Genomic DNA, 18,957 nt, shown 5'->3' with positions numbered 1-18,957 from the left:
TGTGGCTGGGAAACGGCCGTCCTTGCGAGCCCTCCCCGCGCAGCCGTGTCGGCAGCCTTCTCAGTTTGCGTCAGAAGAGATTCCAGCCCAACACGAGGATTCTGGTTGGAGTTATTTGAAAATGAAGTTTCTGAAGAAAAAATAAATTATGTTTCATCTAAAGGTGAACTGCATTTCCTTTTGCCAGGAAAGGCTGGCAGCGAGGCGACTTTTTCTCAGCGACGAGAGATGAATGGTCCCCGTCAGGCAGGTGTTGACATACCTGTGCTCATTGTAGGTCGTGTTGAGATGATGTTTTCCTCTTTCCAGCATTAGGCTGTGTCTCACTCCCCCCCCACCCCCCACCCCCCCATGAATAACCTGGCTTACATTTCATGATTGTTCTCCTCTCACCCAGGACAACTCTTGAGAAAGAGAACCGTGTGAGGAATACATGGGATTTGTGCACATGGAAACGACCTGCTCTGGCATCCGAGGGCACCTTCATACAGCGGTTCTCAACCTTCTGGCCCTTTAAATACAGTTCCTCAGGTTGTGACCCAACCATAAAATTATTTTCGTTGCTACTTCATAACTGTAATGTTGCTACTGTTACGAATCGTCATGTAAATATCTGATATGCAGGATGGTCTTAGACGACCCCTGTGAAAGGGTTGTTCGACCACCAAAGGGGTCGCGACCCACAGGTTGAGAACCGCGGACGAGGAGCTGATGGGGAAACAAGGGAACGAACTGCCATTCGTGGACTGACTGACGATCTAGCAGAGGGTGAAGTAGGCATTACATACATTACTTTGTGAGCAAGCAGAAGCGCCTGGTACATTTTTGCTAAGAAATTCTTATTTTATTTTTAAAAATATGTTTTTATTGTTTTCAAAGAGAGGAAGGGGGAGAGAGAGGTAGAGAGAGAAAGAGAGAAACATCGGTGAGAAAGAAACATCAACATCAATCGGCTGCCTCCTGCACGCCCCCTACTTGGTGCCAAACCTGCAACCCAGGCTTGTGCCCCGACCAGGAATTGAACAGTCAACTTCCTGGTGCACTGGACGACGCTCAACCAACTGACCCTCACTGGCAGGGCAGCAGATCCTTGTTTTAAATCAAACTGCAGCACAGTGTTTGAGACTGGTCCTTGTAGGTAGGGCTAGGGCAGTGATGGCCAACCTATGACACGCGTGTCAGAGGTGACATGCAAACTCATTTTTTTGGTTGATTTTTCTTTGTTAAATGGCATTTAAATATATAAAATAAATATCAAAAATGTAAATCTTTGTTTTACTATGGTTGCAAATATCAAAAAATTTTTATATGTGACATGGCACCAGAGTTAAGTTAGGGTTTTTCAAAATGCTGACATACCGAGCTCAAAAGGTTCACCATCCCTGGGCTAGTGTGTGGTGGTGGACAGTGGCTTTCTTAAATTTCATTAATACATGTATTTCTGCCCCCAACTATATACACAACTGAGTCTGAGTCATTTAAAAATTCTGTCTCTTTTGATGTGCTGGGAACTTTGGATTTTATTCTAAGATAAAATTTTATTATGTAAATACACACCTGAGGGACAACCCAAGCAAAACATCCTATTAGTAGCCAGTTTACTCATTTCCCTATGTGAAATTATTCATTTTAAACCTTGACTGAGTTTAGGTTCTGGAAAGTTCTACCATCTTAACACAGTCACATCAAAAAACAGATTTAGCTGCCAGAGATAAGGGACAGTTGCAAACGTTTGAAATGTGTTTATCGGTAGTACAGTCCTCTTTTAAATAAAAAGTATGTGTAGGTCCAGAATCAAGTCCTGAAAGGGAACATTTGAGAAGATGAGGGCTACTGTTGAAAGATGATATAAAGTTCACAGCTTGAAAAGCTCTTATTAAGAGAAAAGGATAGTTTTCAGTAATTTCAGTGTAAGTGCGAAGAATTACATGGATATGAAGTTAATCAGGCTAGGACATCATCCCATTGAATAGGATGAACAGGAAATGGGCCATGTGTTTATTCACTCTGGAAAAGTACTTAAATACCTGCACCTGCTGGTATCATGCCCAGCACTGGGCCAGTGGGCACAGGGGGAGTTATGGTCAAGTTGGACAGCAGACGGGTAGAAATGCCTAAGATTGCCCACTATCACAAATTAGCCCTGTCTCCAGGGGTGAGTGTTAGATAAAAAGAACGAAAGATTCCTAGCATGCTGCATGAAATGATGTCTGTAATGCCTGCCCCCTACAGTAAGTGTCATAGTAAGTGTCACCTGACAGGTGTCCACTTGAGGTATGGCTACATATGTTCATCATAAATGGGAACGAACAGCTCTGACTGAAGGAATGAGGGAAGAATCCATAACAGGAGACATTCGAATGAAGCATTAAAGAGCACACAGCATTTTAAGGTGGGTAAGAAGAAAAAGGAATTGCAGGCAGAAGCCGCTAAGTACTGAAGACAAAAGGGCATGGCGTTTGAGAAAATGCTTGGAGTTCAAAGTGGACGTGGCTGGCAGGGAGGCTGAAGACGTGTGTGTTGCTGGTAGTTTGAAGTTTAGCTGTTAGGCGGAGATGCCTGACTTATTTTTGAAAGGGCAGTGGCGTGGTTTTGGCATTTCAGAAAAAATAATTCTGTAGGCATTGAGAAGGACGAACTAGACAAAAGAGTGACTGGTGGTGGAGAGACTAGTTAGAGTGGTTTTGCACAAATCTAGGAGAGAAATGACAAAGATCGAATTAAGGCAGAGGCAGTGGGCGTAGAGGAAGGGGCTGAAAGCACAGTCGCCTAAGAGAGAATTCGTTTAATTGAGAACATGACATGATGTCTGTGGCTGACTTCTGTGAGGCTGCTGTGACTGGCCTGCTCAGGGTGGACACTGGATTTAACGTAGTGAGTGAATGGAGACTGTGAGGAATAATAATAAATAGAGTCTTCCGTTAGGAATTTGAGAGGGTAAATGTGAGTTTGTGAGAAAAGAAGGAATTTGAAAGGAAGGTAATGTGAATGATATGTTTGAGACAAGGTTTTATTTTTAGTATAGATGAGATGAACAAACAGAGGAAGTTAACAAGTTCCACTTTAGACATGTGGAATTTGTGTTGCCTGAGGGACTTTCAAATGGAGATGTCCAGTGGGCAGTTGTAATGGGTCCGGTGATCAGCAAGAGAGTGTAGGACACAGAGTCATTGGTATGTAGATGTAATTGAAACCATAGATAGAAGACTGACCAGGAATGGGCAAAGGCCTAGGAGAGCTTAGTGAGTATTCATCCCGATGAGTACTAACATGTAAGGGATTCATTCATTCATTCAAGCAAAATGCATTGAGCACCTGCCATGGGCCAGGTACACTTGTTGGCACTGAGGATGCAGCATAAATTCAGTCAAGGTTTCTGCCGTCATGGAGCTAGCATTAGAGTGGGATGTGTTGTAGGGGGAACAGGCGGAAGGGCAGATAGTCACATGAGCACATAGAATAAATTCAAAGGGTGTTAATAGTCTAAGGTAACAGCTGCTTGGAAATTGTGCGACTAGTTAAGTTTATTTATGAGATGTATAAGCAGTGACTTAGTGTCTAACTGTTGTGTCAAAGATAACTACACTTTCCCCCTATTTATTTTTAAATTTATCTTTATTGTTCAAAGTATTATAGATGTCCCCCTTTTCCCCCCCATTGACCGACCCACTCCCCTCTACCCCCCTCACGTTCAGGCCTTCACCACACTATTGTCTGTGTTCATGGGTTATGCATATACGCATGTAAGTTCTTTGGTTAATGGTTATCTCTCCCTCCATGCCACCCACCCCCACCTTCCCTCTGAAATTTGTCAGTCTGTTCCATGCTTCTATGTCTCTGGATCCACTCTGTTCATCAGTTTATTTTGTTCTTTAGATTCCACATATGAGTGAGATCATGTGATACTTGTCTTTCTCTGACTGGCTTATTTCGCTTAGCATAATACTCTCCAGGTCCCTCCATGCTGTCTCAAAGGGTAAGAGATCCTTCTTTTTTACTGCTGCATAGTATTCCATGGTATAAATGTACCACAGCTTTTTTATCCACTCATCTCCTGATGGGAACTTGGGCTGTTTCCAGATCTTAACTATTATAAATAGTGTTGCTGTGAACATAGGGGTGCATATATTCTTCCTGATTGGTGTATCGGGATTCTTAGGATATATTCCTAGAAGTGGGATCACTGGGTCAAATGGGAGTTCCATTTTTAATTGTTTTAGGAAACTCCATACTGTTCTCCACAGTGGCTGCACCAGTCTGTTTTCCCACGAGTATTGTACTAGGGTTCCCTTTTCTCCACTTCCTTGCCAGCACTTGTCATTTGTTGATTTGTTGATGGTAGCCATTCTGACAGGTAACTACACTTTTCAGTGTTTTAATCAACCTTATTGAGGTGTCATTTACATGTAATAAAACACACCCATTTTAATTGTACACTTTGATGAGTTTTGAAAAATGTAGACCAACATGTAACCACCACCACAACCAAGATGGGAATATTTCCATTACTGTGACCAAGTTCCTGGTCCTCTCAGCAGCCTGTTTCCTCACCTCCCCATGGCTCAGGCAACCAGGATATCCTTTTGTCACTAAAGATTAGTTGTACCTTTTCAGCAATTTCATAAAAATGGAACCACATGGCATGCACAGTCTTGTGTCTGTTTTCTTTGACTCAATATAATGTTTTAAGATTCATTTATGTTGTATATATCATTAGTTTGTTCCTTTTTATTGCTAAGTACTAGTTAATTACATGGATATATGCCACAATGATCAGGTTACTGTTGATGGGCATCTGAGTTGTTTTTAGTTTGGGGCTATTATGAGTGAAGCTTTTTATGAATATTCACGTATAAGATTTTGTGCAGACATGTTTCTAATTCTCTTGGAAAAATACCTTGGAGTGGAATTGGTGGGTCACATGGTAAGTGTACATAGAAATTTATAAGAAACTATCAGATTATTTTTCAATGTGTTGTATCATTACATTCCTGCCAGCAATGTATGAGGGCTGCATACAGTGATCAGTCTTATTTTATGAATGGTACAGTAGTATCTCATTTATATTTTAATTTGTATTTCACTGGTGACCAACAATATGAGCTTTTTAAAAAAATATATTTTTATTGGTTTTAGAGAGGAGGGGAGAGGGAGAGAGATAGAAACATCAATGATGAGAGAGAATCATTGATTGGCTGCCTTCTGCATGCCCCCAATGGGGATTGAGCCCATAACCTGGGCATGTGCCCTTGATCAGAATTGAACTTGGGACCCTTAGTCCACAGGCTGAGACTCTATCCACTGAGCTGAACCAGCTAGGGCAATAAGAGCTTATTTACATTGTGTTTATTGGCCAAATTATATATCTTTGTGAAATGTCCACATCTTTTGCCCAGTTTTTAATTGGAGCATTTTCTTTTTATGGAGTTATAACAGTTTTTAAAAAATATATGCTGTATGCATTTTTTTTTGTTACAAATATTATCTCACTGCCTGTGACTTTTTTTTTATTATCTTAATGGCATCTTTTGAAAAATTGAAAAGAAGTTTTCAATGTTGATGAAGTTCAATTTTCCATATGGTTTGTGCCTTTTTGGCCTTATCTAAGAAATCTTTGACTACTCCAGGGTTGCAAAGATTTTCTCTTACTTTTTTCCTAGACATTTTATGGGTTTGCTTTTATGTTTTTGTTTTTTATATATTTTAATTCCAGAGATGAAGGGAGAGAGAGAAAGAGAGAAAGATGTGGGGAAGGAGGGAGAGAGGGAGAGAGAGGGGCGGGGGGAGAGAAAGAGGAGAAAGAGAAACATCACTATCAATGATGGGAGGGAGTCCTTGATCGGCTGCTTCCTGCATGCCTCCTACTGGGGACTAAGCCCGCAACCCAGACATGTGTCCTTGACTGGAATCGAACCTGGGACCCTTCAGTCCGAATGCCAGGGCTCTATCCACTGAGCCAAACCATCTCGGGCAGGAATCTGTTTCTATTGACTGCCTTGTGGGTGAATGTGGGTCCCCCTTTCCTGGTTGTTGTTTTGTTTTTTGTTTGAAAAATGGGCATTGTGGATAATATGTTATAGCAACTCTATCATTTTTTCTTTTGCAGATTATTGTTTTTGTTTTTGGTCAAGTACTCAGTTAAGCAGTCTGAACTGAAAGTGCAAGTTTTGCCTCTCCCATACGACATTCCTCAGCTGATATCCCCACTTACTTCTCTCAGCTTCCAGCTGTGGCCTTTTCTCTTGCCGTCTTCCCAGTGTCTTCATAATTATTTGGGCTGAGTTTATCCTCATATTTTGGAGGCCATCCTCTTTGCATTTCTTAGCTTTCAGCGTTTCTGCCGTCTCCTTAAATTTCCAGCTTATCAACCAGCCCATGTCTACTGATACTTTAGTCCAGTGAAGCTTTTAGCTTTCTAGTCCTCAAGCTGTATATGCTTTACAGACTGCACTCTATTAAAACCATAGCGGTGGTGATGGAAGGGAGACTTGACTTGAACACATACAATATCATATATAGGTGATGCATTATAGAATTCTACATCTGAAACCTATATGATTTTATTAACCTATATGTCACCCCAGTAAATTCAATAAGAAAGTAAAAGAAGAACAACCCAAAACTTTCAGACCGAAATGGATTTCTTACTTCTCTCTGCCCACTTTTACTTCGGGCCCTCTGTGATCTTTCCCGGACATGCAGAGTCTATAATCAGGCAGGAATTTGGGTGCAGTGCATATGCAGATTGAGAGTAGTACCACTCGTGCAGCCACCTTACTTCTGGGATTTGTTCCCTCCGTGTCCAGCTCATCTGCCACCCCTAAGTTCTTTCCTCTGCCACCTCCAGCGGTAAGACTGCAGTTTTCCACCAGTAGAACTAGAGAAAGCGAGAATACCTGCAGGCAAAAAAAAAAAAAAAAAGCCACACAGTCACAATTTTTATTCCTTATAGTTTTGGTCCTTTAAGGGAGAACTGTGCCCTGGTGTCTGCCTACTCTTTTTTTTTTTCTTTATTGATTTCAGAGAGGAAGGGAGTAGAAGAGAGAGAAACATTAGTGATGAGAGAGAATCATTGATTGGCTGCCTCCTGCACACCCCCTACTGGGGGTCGAGCCTGCAGCCCAGGCATGTGCCCTTGGCCGGAATCGAACCTGGGACCCATCGGTCCACAGGCTGACGCTCTATCCACTGAGCCAAGCCGGCTAGGGCTGTCTGCCTATTCTTGATCACATTCCAGTGTCTTCAGATATTTTTCTTTCATGTTGTCTACATTTTATATTGTTATCTGCAAGAGTCTTTGTCCAGTGAATTTATGGTCTGAAGCTGGAATCCTACCAATTGTGTTTGAATACCACTGAATTGACCAATTCATTCATTCATTCATGACTGGTAATCGTGACATCTGTCATGAAAAGTAATTCAAAATATTGGAAAAGCCATAAAGACATTAGTCGTTGGATTTAGGGCCGACTCTAAACCTAGATTATCTTATCCTGAGATCACATCTGCCAAAACTGTATTTCCAAAAAAGATCACATTCAAAGCTACTGGGTCAGGACCTGGACGTATTTTCTGGGTGTCAACATTGAACTCACTGTATGCTTACAGATTTCTTAAATTGGTATATTTATTGCTTTCATCAAATTTGGGGAATTTTTGGCCATATTTCCTTCAAATATATTTTTGCCCACTTTTCTGTCTCCTCTCCTTTTGGGCCTTCATTTACATGCATTTTTTAATATTGTCCCACAGATTCCTGAGGCTTTATCTATTTTTAAATTAAAAATCTTCCCTGAACCTTAGATTATATTATTTCTGTTGACTTATAAGTTCACTCTTTCCTGTATTTCTTTTATCCAATGATTTTTGTTGTTGTTTTCTTTTGGATATTTTCATTTTCAGAATTGTCATATGGTTCTTCTTAAAAATTATGTTTCTCTGGTGACTTTCTCTTCGTTAATTCCTTATAGACATATTTTTCTTTATATCCTTGAGAGTAGTTATAATAGGTGCTTTTCTGCTTATTTCAGCATTGGATGTGGCCTCTATAGATTGCCTTTTAACTTGAGAATGAGTCACTTTTTCCTGTGTATTTTAGGTCAAGGCATTTTGGATTGCATTCTTGACTAATATGAATGATACATTATAGAGACTGGATTCTGTTAAATTTCTCTGCATAGTTTTGAATTTTGTTTTTAGAGGCAGTTAACCTGTCTGGATTCCAAACTTTTAATCTCATCTTGAACTTTCTTTTCTTTTGGCTTCTGGAATAGTAGTCTCTCTTGGTTCTGCGTATACTTCTTTGTTGAATGCTGCAAAGAAGAACTTGGCATTGAGGTGGTTATTGCTCCCTGTTTAGGGTAGTTTCAGTGGAAACATTGTGTAATGATAGGGGAGAACGTTGAGGGTAGTGATAGTAATATTTTCCTAGATTAAAAATAGAAATAGCTATGCCCAGCCGGCATGGCTCAGTGGTTGAGTGTTGACCTATGAACCAGGAGGTTACAGGTCTGATTCCTGGTCAGGGCACATGCCCAGGTACTGGTCTCGGTCCCCAGTGGGGGACATGCAAGAGGCAGCCAATCAATGAATCTCTCTCGTCATTGATGTTTCTCTCCCTCCCTCTTTAAAATCAATAAATATATATTTTAAACAAATAGAAATAACTAAAAATCTGATAGGTGGTGTTACTACCAAATTGGATCTGCAGTTTAAGCAGCAACTTACCTCTCAGCTTTTGCAAATCAAATAACATTTATTGATGTTATTTAGTCCTTATTGCTATCCTTCCCATGAATAGGCCTATATTGTTATTTTTTTCTCTCTAAAACTCTAACGTATAGAGCAACCTTTGACCCCTCTTTTTCATTATTGTTTGGATATTGTGATTTTCCAGGCTTTTATGCCAGGAAATTGTTTTCCTGCATCCTCTTTCCTTCCTATATCAGAGGTAGAAAGTACTCACGTTGTCCAGTAACTTTATTTTTCTAATTAAGAGACAGTTTAGCCTCCACTGATTTTCTTCTCTTGTTTTTGAAAGATTCTTTTAGTATAAAATTCTGACGTGCATAGAAAAACTTAAATTTATCTGTTATTTATTCTAATAGGCTCTCAGCTTCTTTCAAGTCTCATTTATTCTGAAGCACTTAAGAAAGGTTTTCTTTCTTATAAATCGCCTTTAAAGTGTGTGTTTTTTTACACTTAGAAGGAGAAATTTTGTATAGACTTTACTGTTAACAGTTATATAATTATAGTATAATTGTCAGTACCAGGACATTGATGATACAATAATTAATCTCCAGATCTTATTCAAATTTTGCCAGTTTTTCTACTAATGTCTTTTTCTGGTCTCAGACCCAGCCTAGGATCCCACAGTGCATTTAATTGCGATGTCTCTTAAGTGTCTTCCAATCAAGTAGCAGCTTTAGTCTTTTATGATCTTGACACTTTTGCACAATATTGAATACTTATTTTGTAGGATGTTATTAAATTTAATATTTTCTCATTATTTGATTGAGGTGCATTTTTGGTAAGAATATCACAGAAGTGATGTGCCCTTCTCAGTGACCTATACACCACTCGGTTTATAATCATCTTGAATATTCCCTCTATATATGTTTAGAGCCGTATCAGACAGGGTTCTATTTTTGCTTGTAATGTTGAACAAAATTTAGAGAATTTAAGAAGAGAAGGAAAGTCTGTTTTATTTACCAACATTTTTATTCCTTTCTGTGTTTTTTTGCTTCCTGGTGGAGCTCCAAGAAGAGTCCTGCTTTTATCATTTTCTTTGTTACTTTAGTCATTTTTTAGGGTAGGTATGCTGGCAACATATTCTCAGTTTCCATTCGAGAATGCTTGGGTTTTTCTTCATTCCTTAAAGATATTTGTACTGGATATAAAATTCTGGGTTTACGTTTTGTTTGTTTGTTTGTCTGTTTTTTAGCTCTTGAAATATCTTGTGCCAGTTCTTTCTGGCCTTCATGGGTTCTGTTGAGAAGTTCCTGTTAAATGTTTGCCTCCATAGGTGAGGAGTTGTTTTTCACTGCTTCCAAGATTATTCTTTGTTTTTAACTTTCAGAATTTTGATTATGATGTGTCTTGGCATGGGTTTCTTTGTGTTTCTTCCATTGGGTGTTTTCTCAGCTTCTTAAAGCTATAGGTTTATATCTTTTACTAAAATTTGGTAAATATTTAGCTAGTATTTCTTTAAGTTCTTTTTTTAGCCCCAATCACTAACTCTTCTTTTGGGACTCTGAACACACAAATATTAGATTTTTTTGTTATGGTCCCACACACACATCCTTGAGGCTCTGTTCATTTTTTCTCAGTCTTTTTTCTTTTGGTTGCCCAGATTAGGGAATTTCTATTTTTCTATCTTCAAGTCTACTGGTTCTTTCCTCTGTTCTGTCCATTCTGCTATTAAGCCTACCCATTGAGTTGTTTATTTTGTTTCATGTATTTTTCAGTTGTAAAAGCTTGATTTGATCATGTTAACCAGTATCACCCCAATAAATTTAATTTTTAATAAAGTTAGATTTGGTTCTTATTATATGTTCTATTTCTTTGGTGAGACCTTTTTAAAAAATTTATCTTTATTGAAAATATTACAGATGTTCCTTTCTCCCCCTCTCATTGGTTGCTGGCTTCTTTAGCGCCCAATCTAGGATATATAAAAGAAAACCCAGGAATTCAGCACTGTGTTACTTCTTGGGTCTTGAAATCCCTAAGCTGGTCTTTCTCCTCTCCTTTTTCCTGAGTCCTCTTATATTTGTTTTATGGATAACATCCAGGGTTGTTACTTATACTAAGCAGGAAGAATGCAGAAAACTAAATCTGTTACATCTTGTCTGGAAGCAGAAGTTACAAATGGTCTTTTTTTTTTTTTATCATGAATGTAATTATATTACAAGTATTAAATATAGTGTGTTCTAGAATCTGTAATTACTGAGTAGAAAGCAATATATGTCAATATTTGTATACAAATAATTATATACCTTTATGAACGCAACCAATATATGTATAATGGAAAGATTGATAAGGTCTTATCTTTGATATCCATTTTTTAAAGAGATAGTACATTAGAGTTTTAATCCATGAAAAGTAGTCGAGTTGGTTGGCCCTCTTGGGAGAAAATTTAGGGTTAGTTTAACTTTAGTGGCATACTGACTACCTATAAGACTAGACTTTTTCTTTGACCTTACACTAGTTTTCCTTGTTAAGAAGTCATTTCTTTGCAAAGCTCTATAGATTTTAATGCAGCTTATTTTACATATGTAAATGGATATATGTGGTTATTTTAAAACATGAGTACGAATTACAAAAAAAGGAAGCTCCTTTTCTGATATGAAATTGTTAAAAGTCACTTGGTGCTTTCTTCCATGGGCATGTAAAACAAAACTGTATATGTGTGTGTGTGTGTGTGTGTAATTCACCCTTAATGAGTAGCCTCCTTAGATCTCCAGGGGGATAGCCATTGAAAACGGAAAAGCAAAGAACAAAACTTAGGGTTTTTGCCGTGTACATACTCATCACTTAGTGTAAGAACGCATTATCTCCTTTAACAGTGTTTGCCACACACATGATGTTGCAATTGTTGGACAGTTTTTGTCTGTAGACTTGTATTAGAAGTAATTCTGTGCATTACTGATAGATTTTTGTACACCAAACATAGGCATGTAATTTTCAAAGTTTATCCCACGTGGAGAGTTCTAAAAGAGAAGGCAATTACAAGTCTGTATAATGTGATTTCATTCATTTACTTACCCCTTTTGAGGCATTAGTGTGACAAGCATATTGCAGGCAGAGTGGAACAGATTACTCATACAGCTAGAACACTGGTGCATGACTGAGCATGTTAAATATATGTTTACATTTTAGTTATAAAGGAGTTGATTTTAGTTATGAAAAGGATTGAGAAAAAAGCTTGAGGACAAGTCAGTGACAGATATTATCCTAATGTAAAGAGAAAAATGGTAATTGGCGTACGACGATACCCTTTTCATTGGCTAATCAGGGCTATATGCAAATTAACTGCCAACTATGATTGGCAGTTAACTGCCAACTAAGATTGGCAGTTAACTCCCAACAAGATGGTGGTTAATTTGCATATGTAGGCACAATGCAGGGAGGCGAAAGGGAAAGCAGGAAGAAGCCCCCTGCCACTGACAGTGATCGGAAACCCAGGGGGGAGCTAAGAGCTGGGGGGCAGGGCAAAGGCGGCCCTGGGGCCGCCTTTGCCCTGCCCCCCAGCCATGATCGGAGAATCAGGCGCCTTTGCCGCCCTGGCCAGTGATAGCAGGAAGTAGGGGTGGAGCCAGCGATGGGAGCTGGGCACGGTCGAAGCTGGCAGTCCCAGGAGCTAGGGGCCCCTTGCCTGGGCCTAAAGCGAAGCCCACGATCGCGGGGCCGCTGCAGCTGTGGGTCCCCGCTGTCCGGGCCGGACGCCTCAGCCAGAGGCATCCTGCAGAGGCAGGGGCGGAGCCCACGCGATCGCGCCCCCCCCCCCCCAACCCCCCGCTGCCACTGCAGGTCCCCGCTGCCCAGGCCGGACGCCTAGGTCAGAGGCGTCAGGCCTGGGCAAGGGGCCGATCCAGTGATTGGAGGGTGATGGGGGTCAACGCCTGAGGGCTCCCAGTATGTGAGAGGGGGCAGGCTGGGCTGAGGGACACTCCCCCCCACACACACACCCAGTGCATGAAATTTTGTGCACCGGGCCCCTAGTTCTTAATAATGATGCATCTTGGCCGACATACAAGCATTTTCACTATCAATCTGGATATTTAGGAAAGTGTCATGTCTTTCACATGGACTTCCAATTGATATCAAAGGTGATGAGATTTTATTTTATTTATTTTTTTTTTTTTAAATATATTTTACTGATTTTTCACAGAGAGGAAGGGAGAGAGATAGAGAGTTAGAAACATCGATGAGAGAGAAACATCGATCAGCTGCCTCCTGCACATCTCCCACTGGGGATATGCCCGCAACCCAGGTACATGCCCTTGACCGGAATCGAACCTGGGACCCCTCAGTCCGCAGGCCGACGCTCTATCCACTGAGCCAAACCGGTTTCGGCGAGATTTTATTTTTAAAGTATGTTTTATAACAACACTATATGTGACAAGAACATTTTAACTATATCCTAAATGGCTGCAAACTGTAGTTATTACAGTGTCAGCATATTGGCTTTTGCATAAACCCGCTATGTGGTAAGTTTCAGTTCCCCCACCGTATTTAGCTGATGCATAGTAAACAACACTTCCACAGTCACGAATTCATTCATACACACTGAGCGACCTTTTAATTTGCTCAGGAGGTATAACACCATGAGTTAGAACTGCTGTCAAATCTTTTCCCCCAAGTTAACTAGGAAAAATATTTTTATAATAAAATCTTTAAAGTGCTTTGGAGACAAGGTTTTATTTATTGACTTGCTTTGAACTCCAGGGAGTTTCTTACCTTCAGGGAAACTGACAGGCAATCTTAACAACCCTATTTGTTTAAAAAAGTGGAATTACTTAACCATTAGGCTCGGATTCATATTGTTGTCATTATCAGTTAGATCTATATTAAACATGATAAAATATTTGTGGACCTTAATCTGTAATGAATATATATGGGTATTATGCAGCAAATAGAATTAAACCTCAGATAGGGAACTAGTATGTGTTTTAATTTTCTTCTTCACAAATTCAAGATTTTCACCTAAATTTTTACCCTAAATCTACACAAATTTAACAAATTGAGCATGTTATAGCTAATGAAATCATTTCTTCCTATGGTATAGTTAGTAATTTATCACAAAAGCGATGCTATTTTTACTTTATTAGCTTAGAGTGAAAGTAAATACTGCTTGAAAGAACTCTTTTGACCGTAGAGAAATGGGAGGAGAATGGGAATTTTCCCAGTTGGGAGATGGACTCGCACGTCCCCTACCACCCTCACCCCTGTACCCTACCTCTGATAGGGAGTGTCTTCTTACATGTGCGTTTAATAATGCTTGGTTGTATTTCACTAAAAGAAAAATAATATTATGGTAACTTTATTTTGGTCTGCACATTACAAATCACTTTAGTTTAATTCACTTTGATTGTAATGTCAACATTTCAAGCAGAACATGATGTAGTAATATATATATTTAACAGTGGTTTTAGAGGGACTACCATGATAAGTAAAAGAATGTCACTACCAATTAAGTGGCAATCACTCACACGTGTATAGTCAGAGATGAGAGAAAAGTCAGGTCCATTAGAATCAAATAAACTTGACTTATGCGTATCCTTGATTCCTAAACTCTTAAAACTTGGAAAGTATACTTAAAGTAGAGTTAATAGCTTTCTCATAGATAACTGGAAGGTCCGGATAAAGTTTTAAAATGTTTGAAGTGTGTGCTGCATAACTTACTTGAATTTTCCTTGAAACCGAGACCCTTTGCAAAGGGCCTGTTGCCCCGGCTCCCTCCCTGGAGGTGCTCAGCAGACTCCGTGTGTTCTGTTATAGGTTCACTACTGTGATAGACAGAGTGGCAGAGAGTGTGTGACCTGCCTGACCTTAGCCCCCGTGCAGATGACTTTCCATGCTGGTGGAAGCTCCGTTGAAGCCAGCCATGACCAGGTATCCTATGCCACTGACATTGTGCTGTGTGCTGGCCCAACAAAGAAGTCAGAGGCCATCAAAACGAAAGCTTTGCTTTCCCTAATACAGGCGTGGGCAGAAGTAGGCTTACAGTTGTGAGACAAATAAATACAGTCAAGCCTCGGTTCTCAAATATCTCCCATCTTGAACAGTTCAGTTCTCCACTTAGTTGTCCATGGAAAAAATGTCTCGGTTGTCGAACCGAACTTGGGTTTTCCATCTGAGAACCCTTTCATGCTGATACCTCAGCGTGACAAAAAGCATCTTTCAGGCAACAAACAATGGAGAGAATGCTTTTGTTGCTGGTGAAATCCATGATTAGCACAATTTTAACACAAAGAAGCCATCAAGAGTGCTGATGTTGCTAAGGGTGTAAAGAGATAATGGTCACAGGCAATTTGAAGAGGTAGAAAAACTGTTGTGAATTGGATAAACGAAAAGCAGCTAGCTGGTGACAGCATTTCAAAGCGAAGACTGCATGCTGACTTCCCAAAAGGCACCCCTTGAAGGAGAGCGGAAAGTGATTCCTTTAAGGCTAGAGGGGCGGGGTTCGATCAGTTTAAGAAAAGAAGTGTTTGTTTACAGGTTAAACAGTACATGAGACATGTACTGTATATAAACAAGGAAGGTTAAAGGAGGGAATCATTTGTGGGTCTGGAACGGATTAACTCAATTTACATAGTTTCTAATGGGAAAAATGATTCAGATTTTGAACAAATCACTTCTTGAACAGCCTTCCAGAGCAAATGGAGTTTGAGAACTGAGGTTCCACTGTAATGCGATAGTTAATAAATAATAACATAAGAATAAACGCCGTGTTTCACGTACTTAAAACTCCAAACTTACTTTTGCCCCATTCCATGCATTATCCACTAGCATTATTTCCTAGATTTTGAAAAAACGGAAAATTTTATGTTGGGAAACTGATGTCTTAGGCGATTTTAGTTATTTTAGACATCTAGTTTGCAGTTTATTATTAATTTAAATATAGAGTCCTCTTACAAGGAAGAAATGATAGAAGTTATTTTAAATAATTATATAGGGGGAAAGTGTCAGCAAAAACAGTGTCAATAATAGCACTGGACTTTCACTACAATGTGCTCAGTTCTGCTGAAGAGAGTTAGTGTTATAGGATATATAGGAGAAGCATGTGAACTTCAGAACTATCAAACTACTCCCATAATTTGGGATATTATTAAAATGAAATTTCAGTGTTATTTTTAACGTTTTATTTGTGAAATAAGGCTAAAAATCTGAAAAGTATATTATTTTTTAATAAACAAGTTCCTTTGTTTAGATAACAGCTTGTATACATATTTTCAATTAATCATCAGATTAGACTAAACCAATGATCTTCTAGGTCAAACAATTTCTCTTTGGAGTCAAAATAAATAGATATACAGTTTATAGTATGACTCACCAGCTGTGCTTTCTAAATTAACCATTCACATACAGAGTAACCATAACCCACTTTCATATTAATTTCCCAGTAAATTTCCTTTTATCTGCTTAGTGCCCTTGCATGGAGCGAATAAAAGAGCATGAAGTGTTATCGTCTCAAACACATGATTAATTGTCCAACTCAAACCAGACCTGGGAAAACGTTCTCAAGGACACAGCTCTCTAGTTCATAATGTCTCTGATGTTGTGGGTTTCCAGTCATCGCTTATTGATTGGTGGCGAAGTATTGCGGTGTTTAGGAAAGAGCAACTACTGTAGTTGGTCAGAAAATCTGAGTTTGGGGAACTAAACGTGGCATAAGAGCTCCCTGGGTGGATTCTGTCGTCTCTTTGGGACTTGTTTCCTGGACTGTTCAATGGGGGAGTTGGGTTAGATGATTCAGGATCACCCCTGTGCAGCTCAGGGATTTCACAGACTTTGCCCAGCTGCAGAAGGGAGTGCAGCAGGCCTCTGAGGAACATGGCCCCAGCTAGCGGATAGAAAGTGTTGTGTTTCCCTGTATAAAACTATGACTTAGCTTTAGCAAGGTGCCAAGGATACATGGTAAGAGTGTTAGACACGTTCCTGCTTTCATGGAGCTTATAGACGGGCAACTAGACCCCTTTGAATATTTGCTAAGAAGCTATCTCTGTCCCTGTCTCTATCTCTATCTCTATGCCTGTCTCTAGTGTCTGTGTCTATCTCCATGTCTGTGCCTATCTCCATGTTTTTGTCTATCTTCATGTTTGTGTCTATCTCTCTATCTCTATCTATCTCTATCTCTATCTCTATCTCTATCTCTCTATGTCTCTGTTGTCTGTGTCTATCTCTGTCTCTCTGTCTCTGTCATCTCTATCTCTCCCTTCACCTCCACCTCTGCCTCTACTATCTCTGTATCATTCGTGGCAGAAACAAATGGCCTGAGCAGCATGAGATAACCCTCCTGCAAAGGCCTCTCTGTAGCCTGAGCAAAGAAATGCGAGAGGGCCTTAGAAACCCACACACCTGAGAAGAGCGGCCATTGAGGCAAACCTGCACGCCACGCTTCTGGCTTCTCTGCGGTGTGTTGCCACTGCATTGCTTTCCTCGTACTCAGCGTCTAAGCAAAACGTACTCCTTCACCCTCCCGAGAGCATCAGCCCGGGCTCCTAAGTTGGAAAAGATGAACCATTGAATGCTTTTTCGTCTGTTAATGGGAAGCATTTGGAAGCAAGAAAAGTTACCATCATTTAAAAATGTTTTTGGTTCTTCATTCAGTTGAACAAATGGAGCGAGTATTCTGAGAAAAGGTCCATGTAACATTTAGAGCCTTCTTATGAGACTCGGGTTGTTCTTGTCCATGTAGAAAATAAAGGGGAGAAATGGGAGAGCTCTTTAGCCTTGAACCTTTACAACTTATCTTATTTTTCAAAATTTAACCCTGGGAACCCCGTGATGTGGAGACTGAATGTATTCCGTGTCTTCACCCACTGTATTAAATAAGAGAGTCACAGCACAGGGATTGTTAAGTGAACTTTATCAAAGGTCAATCAGATATGCTGCATGGTCAGCGGAGAGATGCCGTATCATCTGTATGCGATGCTGTCCAAATGTATGAAACCCTTCATTCTTCCCTCCTCCCCCTCCCCCCTCCCCTCCCTCTTATCCTTCCTCCTTCCACCTCCCCTGTCTTTCCCTTTTATCCATCCTGGAACTGACACCACCACCTCCCTTGTTGCTAAAGCCCAGCGTCGTGGAGCATTCCGGCCTCCCCTCTCCCCTTCCTCATGTGCTCTATCCAGTCCCAGCATCTCGTCCTCTAAGGTACATCTCTGGCCTGACCACTCTGGGCCCCTCCACTGTTGCTGTTCTATTTTGACCCTGACAACAGCAGTCGTCTCTAAACGGCTTCCTTTTTTCTCCCTTCGCTCCACAGTGGTCCGTCTCCCACACAGCAGTAGCCAAATTATGTTTAAGTGACTCAGATCACATTACTCAGCTGCTTGCCATCTTTGGTGGCTTCCCATCACCCCTGTCGGTCCAGACTTGCTGTTGTGGCGGGCGAGTCCCTGGGTGCCTGGCCCTGCCAGCTCTCCGGTTTCAGTTCCTACGCGGCCCTTTCCACTCACCGGGTCCCGGGCCCACCGGCCTCACTGCCGGTGACTGCACGGCCAGACGCTCAGGCGAAGCCTCCGCGCTGGAGGTCTGACTTGTGTGACGTCCTGGAAAAGCCAGGCTAGAGGCATGGGAAACACATCGGTGGCTGCCGGGGGCCGGGGAGGGATTGGCCATAAACTGTCACGAGGACATTTTTGGGGTTGGTGGAAATGTGCTATGTCTTGATTGTGGTGGTAGAAACCGAAACCGTATGCGTTTGTCAAACTCATTGCATGTGCATTAAGAAGGGTACATTTTACTGTATGTAGATTATACAACACGTCGAACTTTAAAAATGCCAGATTCATCCTTTTACCAGTTACTCATGTGGCATTGAGCCCTAGGAAATTCCTGGGTTCTGTGCATATGTTGGGTCCACCTTGGAAATGCAAACTTGAACCAAGAGCCCCGATTAGAGCCCCTCTGAATGCCAGTGTTAGCGAAGGCCTGCTTCAGACACCTAATGCCCACTGTCCGGAAAGTGGTCTCTGCCGCCCCTGTCTGACTTCAGGGGAGGGGCCTCGAGGCCAGGGTTCCCCATCAGGGACTCTGAATGCCTGTCCAGGCACCTGCCAGTCATTCGACTGGTGTTTGCCTGGAGGCGCCCCCTCACCTCCCTACCCCTTGTCCGGGTGAGAACCTTCTCTGTGTTTTCCTTATTCATCACAACAAATGTTATAAGTTCACATTAGTTTAGCATGTTTAATTGTCCAGAATAAACACACAATTTAAATTCCCAGATACTGA

The 18,957-nt window shown here is 40.8% G+C and overlaps 1 protein-coding gene across 6 annotated transcripts in view; it reads left to right on the top strand.

Annotated features, from left to right (window-relative positions):
- The window catches only part of STAU2 (staufen double-stranded RNA binding protein 2), a 226,977-nt gene that overhangs the window by 115,960 nt on the left and 92,060 nt on the right, over nt 1–18,957 (top strand). The window contains exon 13 of one of the 6 annotated variants that reach the window (XM_081111009.1): nt 14,500–14,613. The exons of the other annotated variants lie outside the window; for them this stretch is intronic. Within the exon in view, the coding sequence (XP_080967135.1) occupies nt 14,500–14,613 (114 nt within the window). The remainder of the gene's footprint in view (nt 1–14,499; nt 14,614–18,957) is intronic. 6 annotated transcript variants of the gene reach the window in all.

Source organism: Myotis nattereri (genome assembly GCF_964212035.1).
Source record: "Myotis nattereri genome assembly, chromosome: 17".
NCBI lineage: Eukaryota > Metazoa > Chordata > Mammalia > Chiroptera > Vespertilionidae > Myotis > Myotis nattereri.
This window is presented reverse-complemented; position numbering and strand designations above follow the sequence as displayed.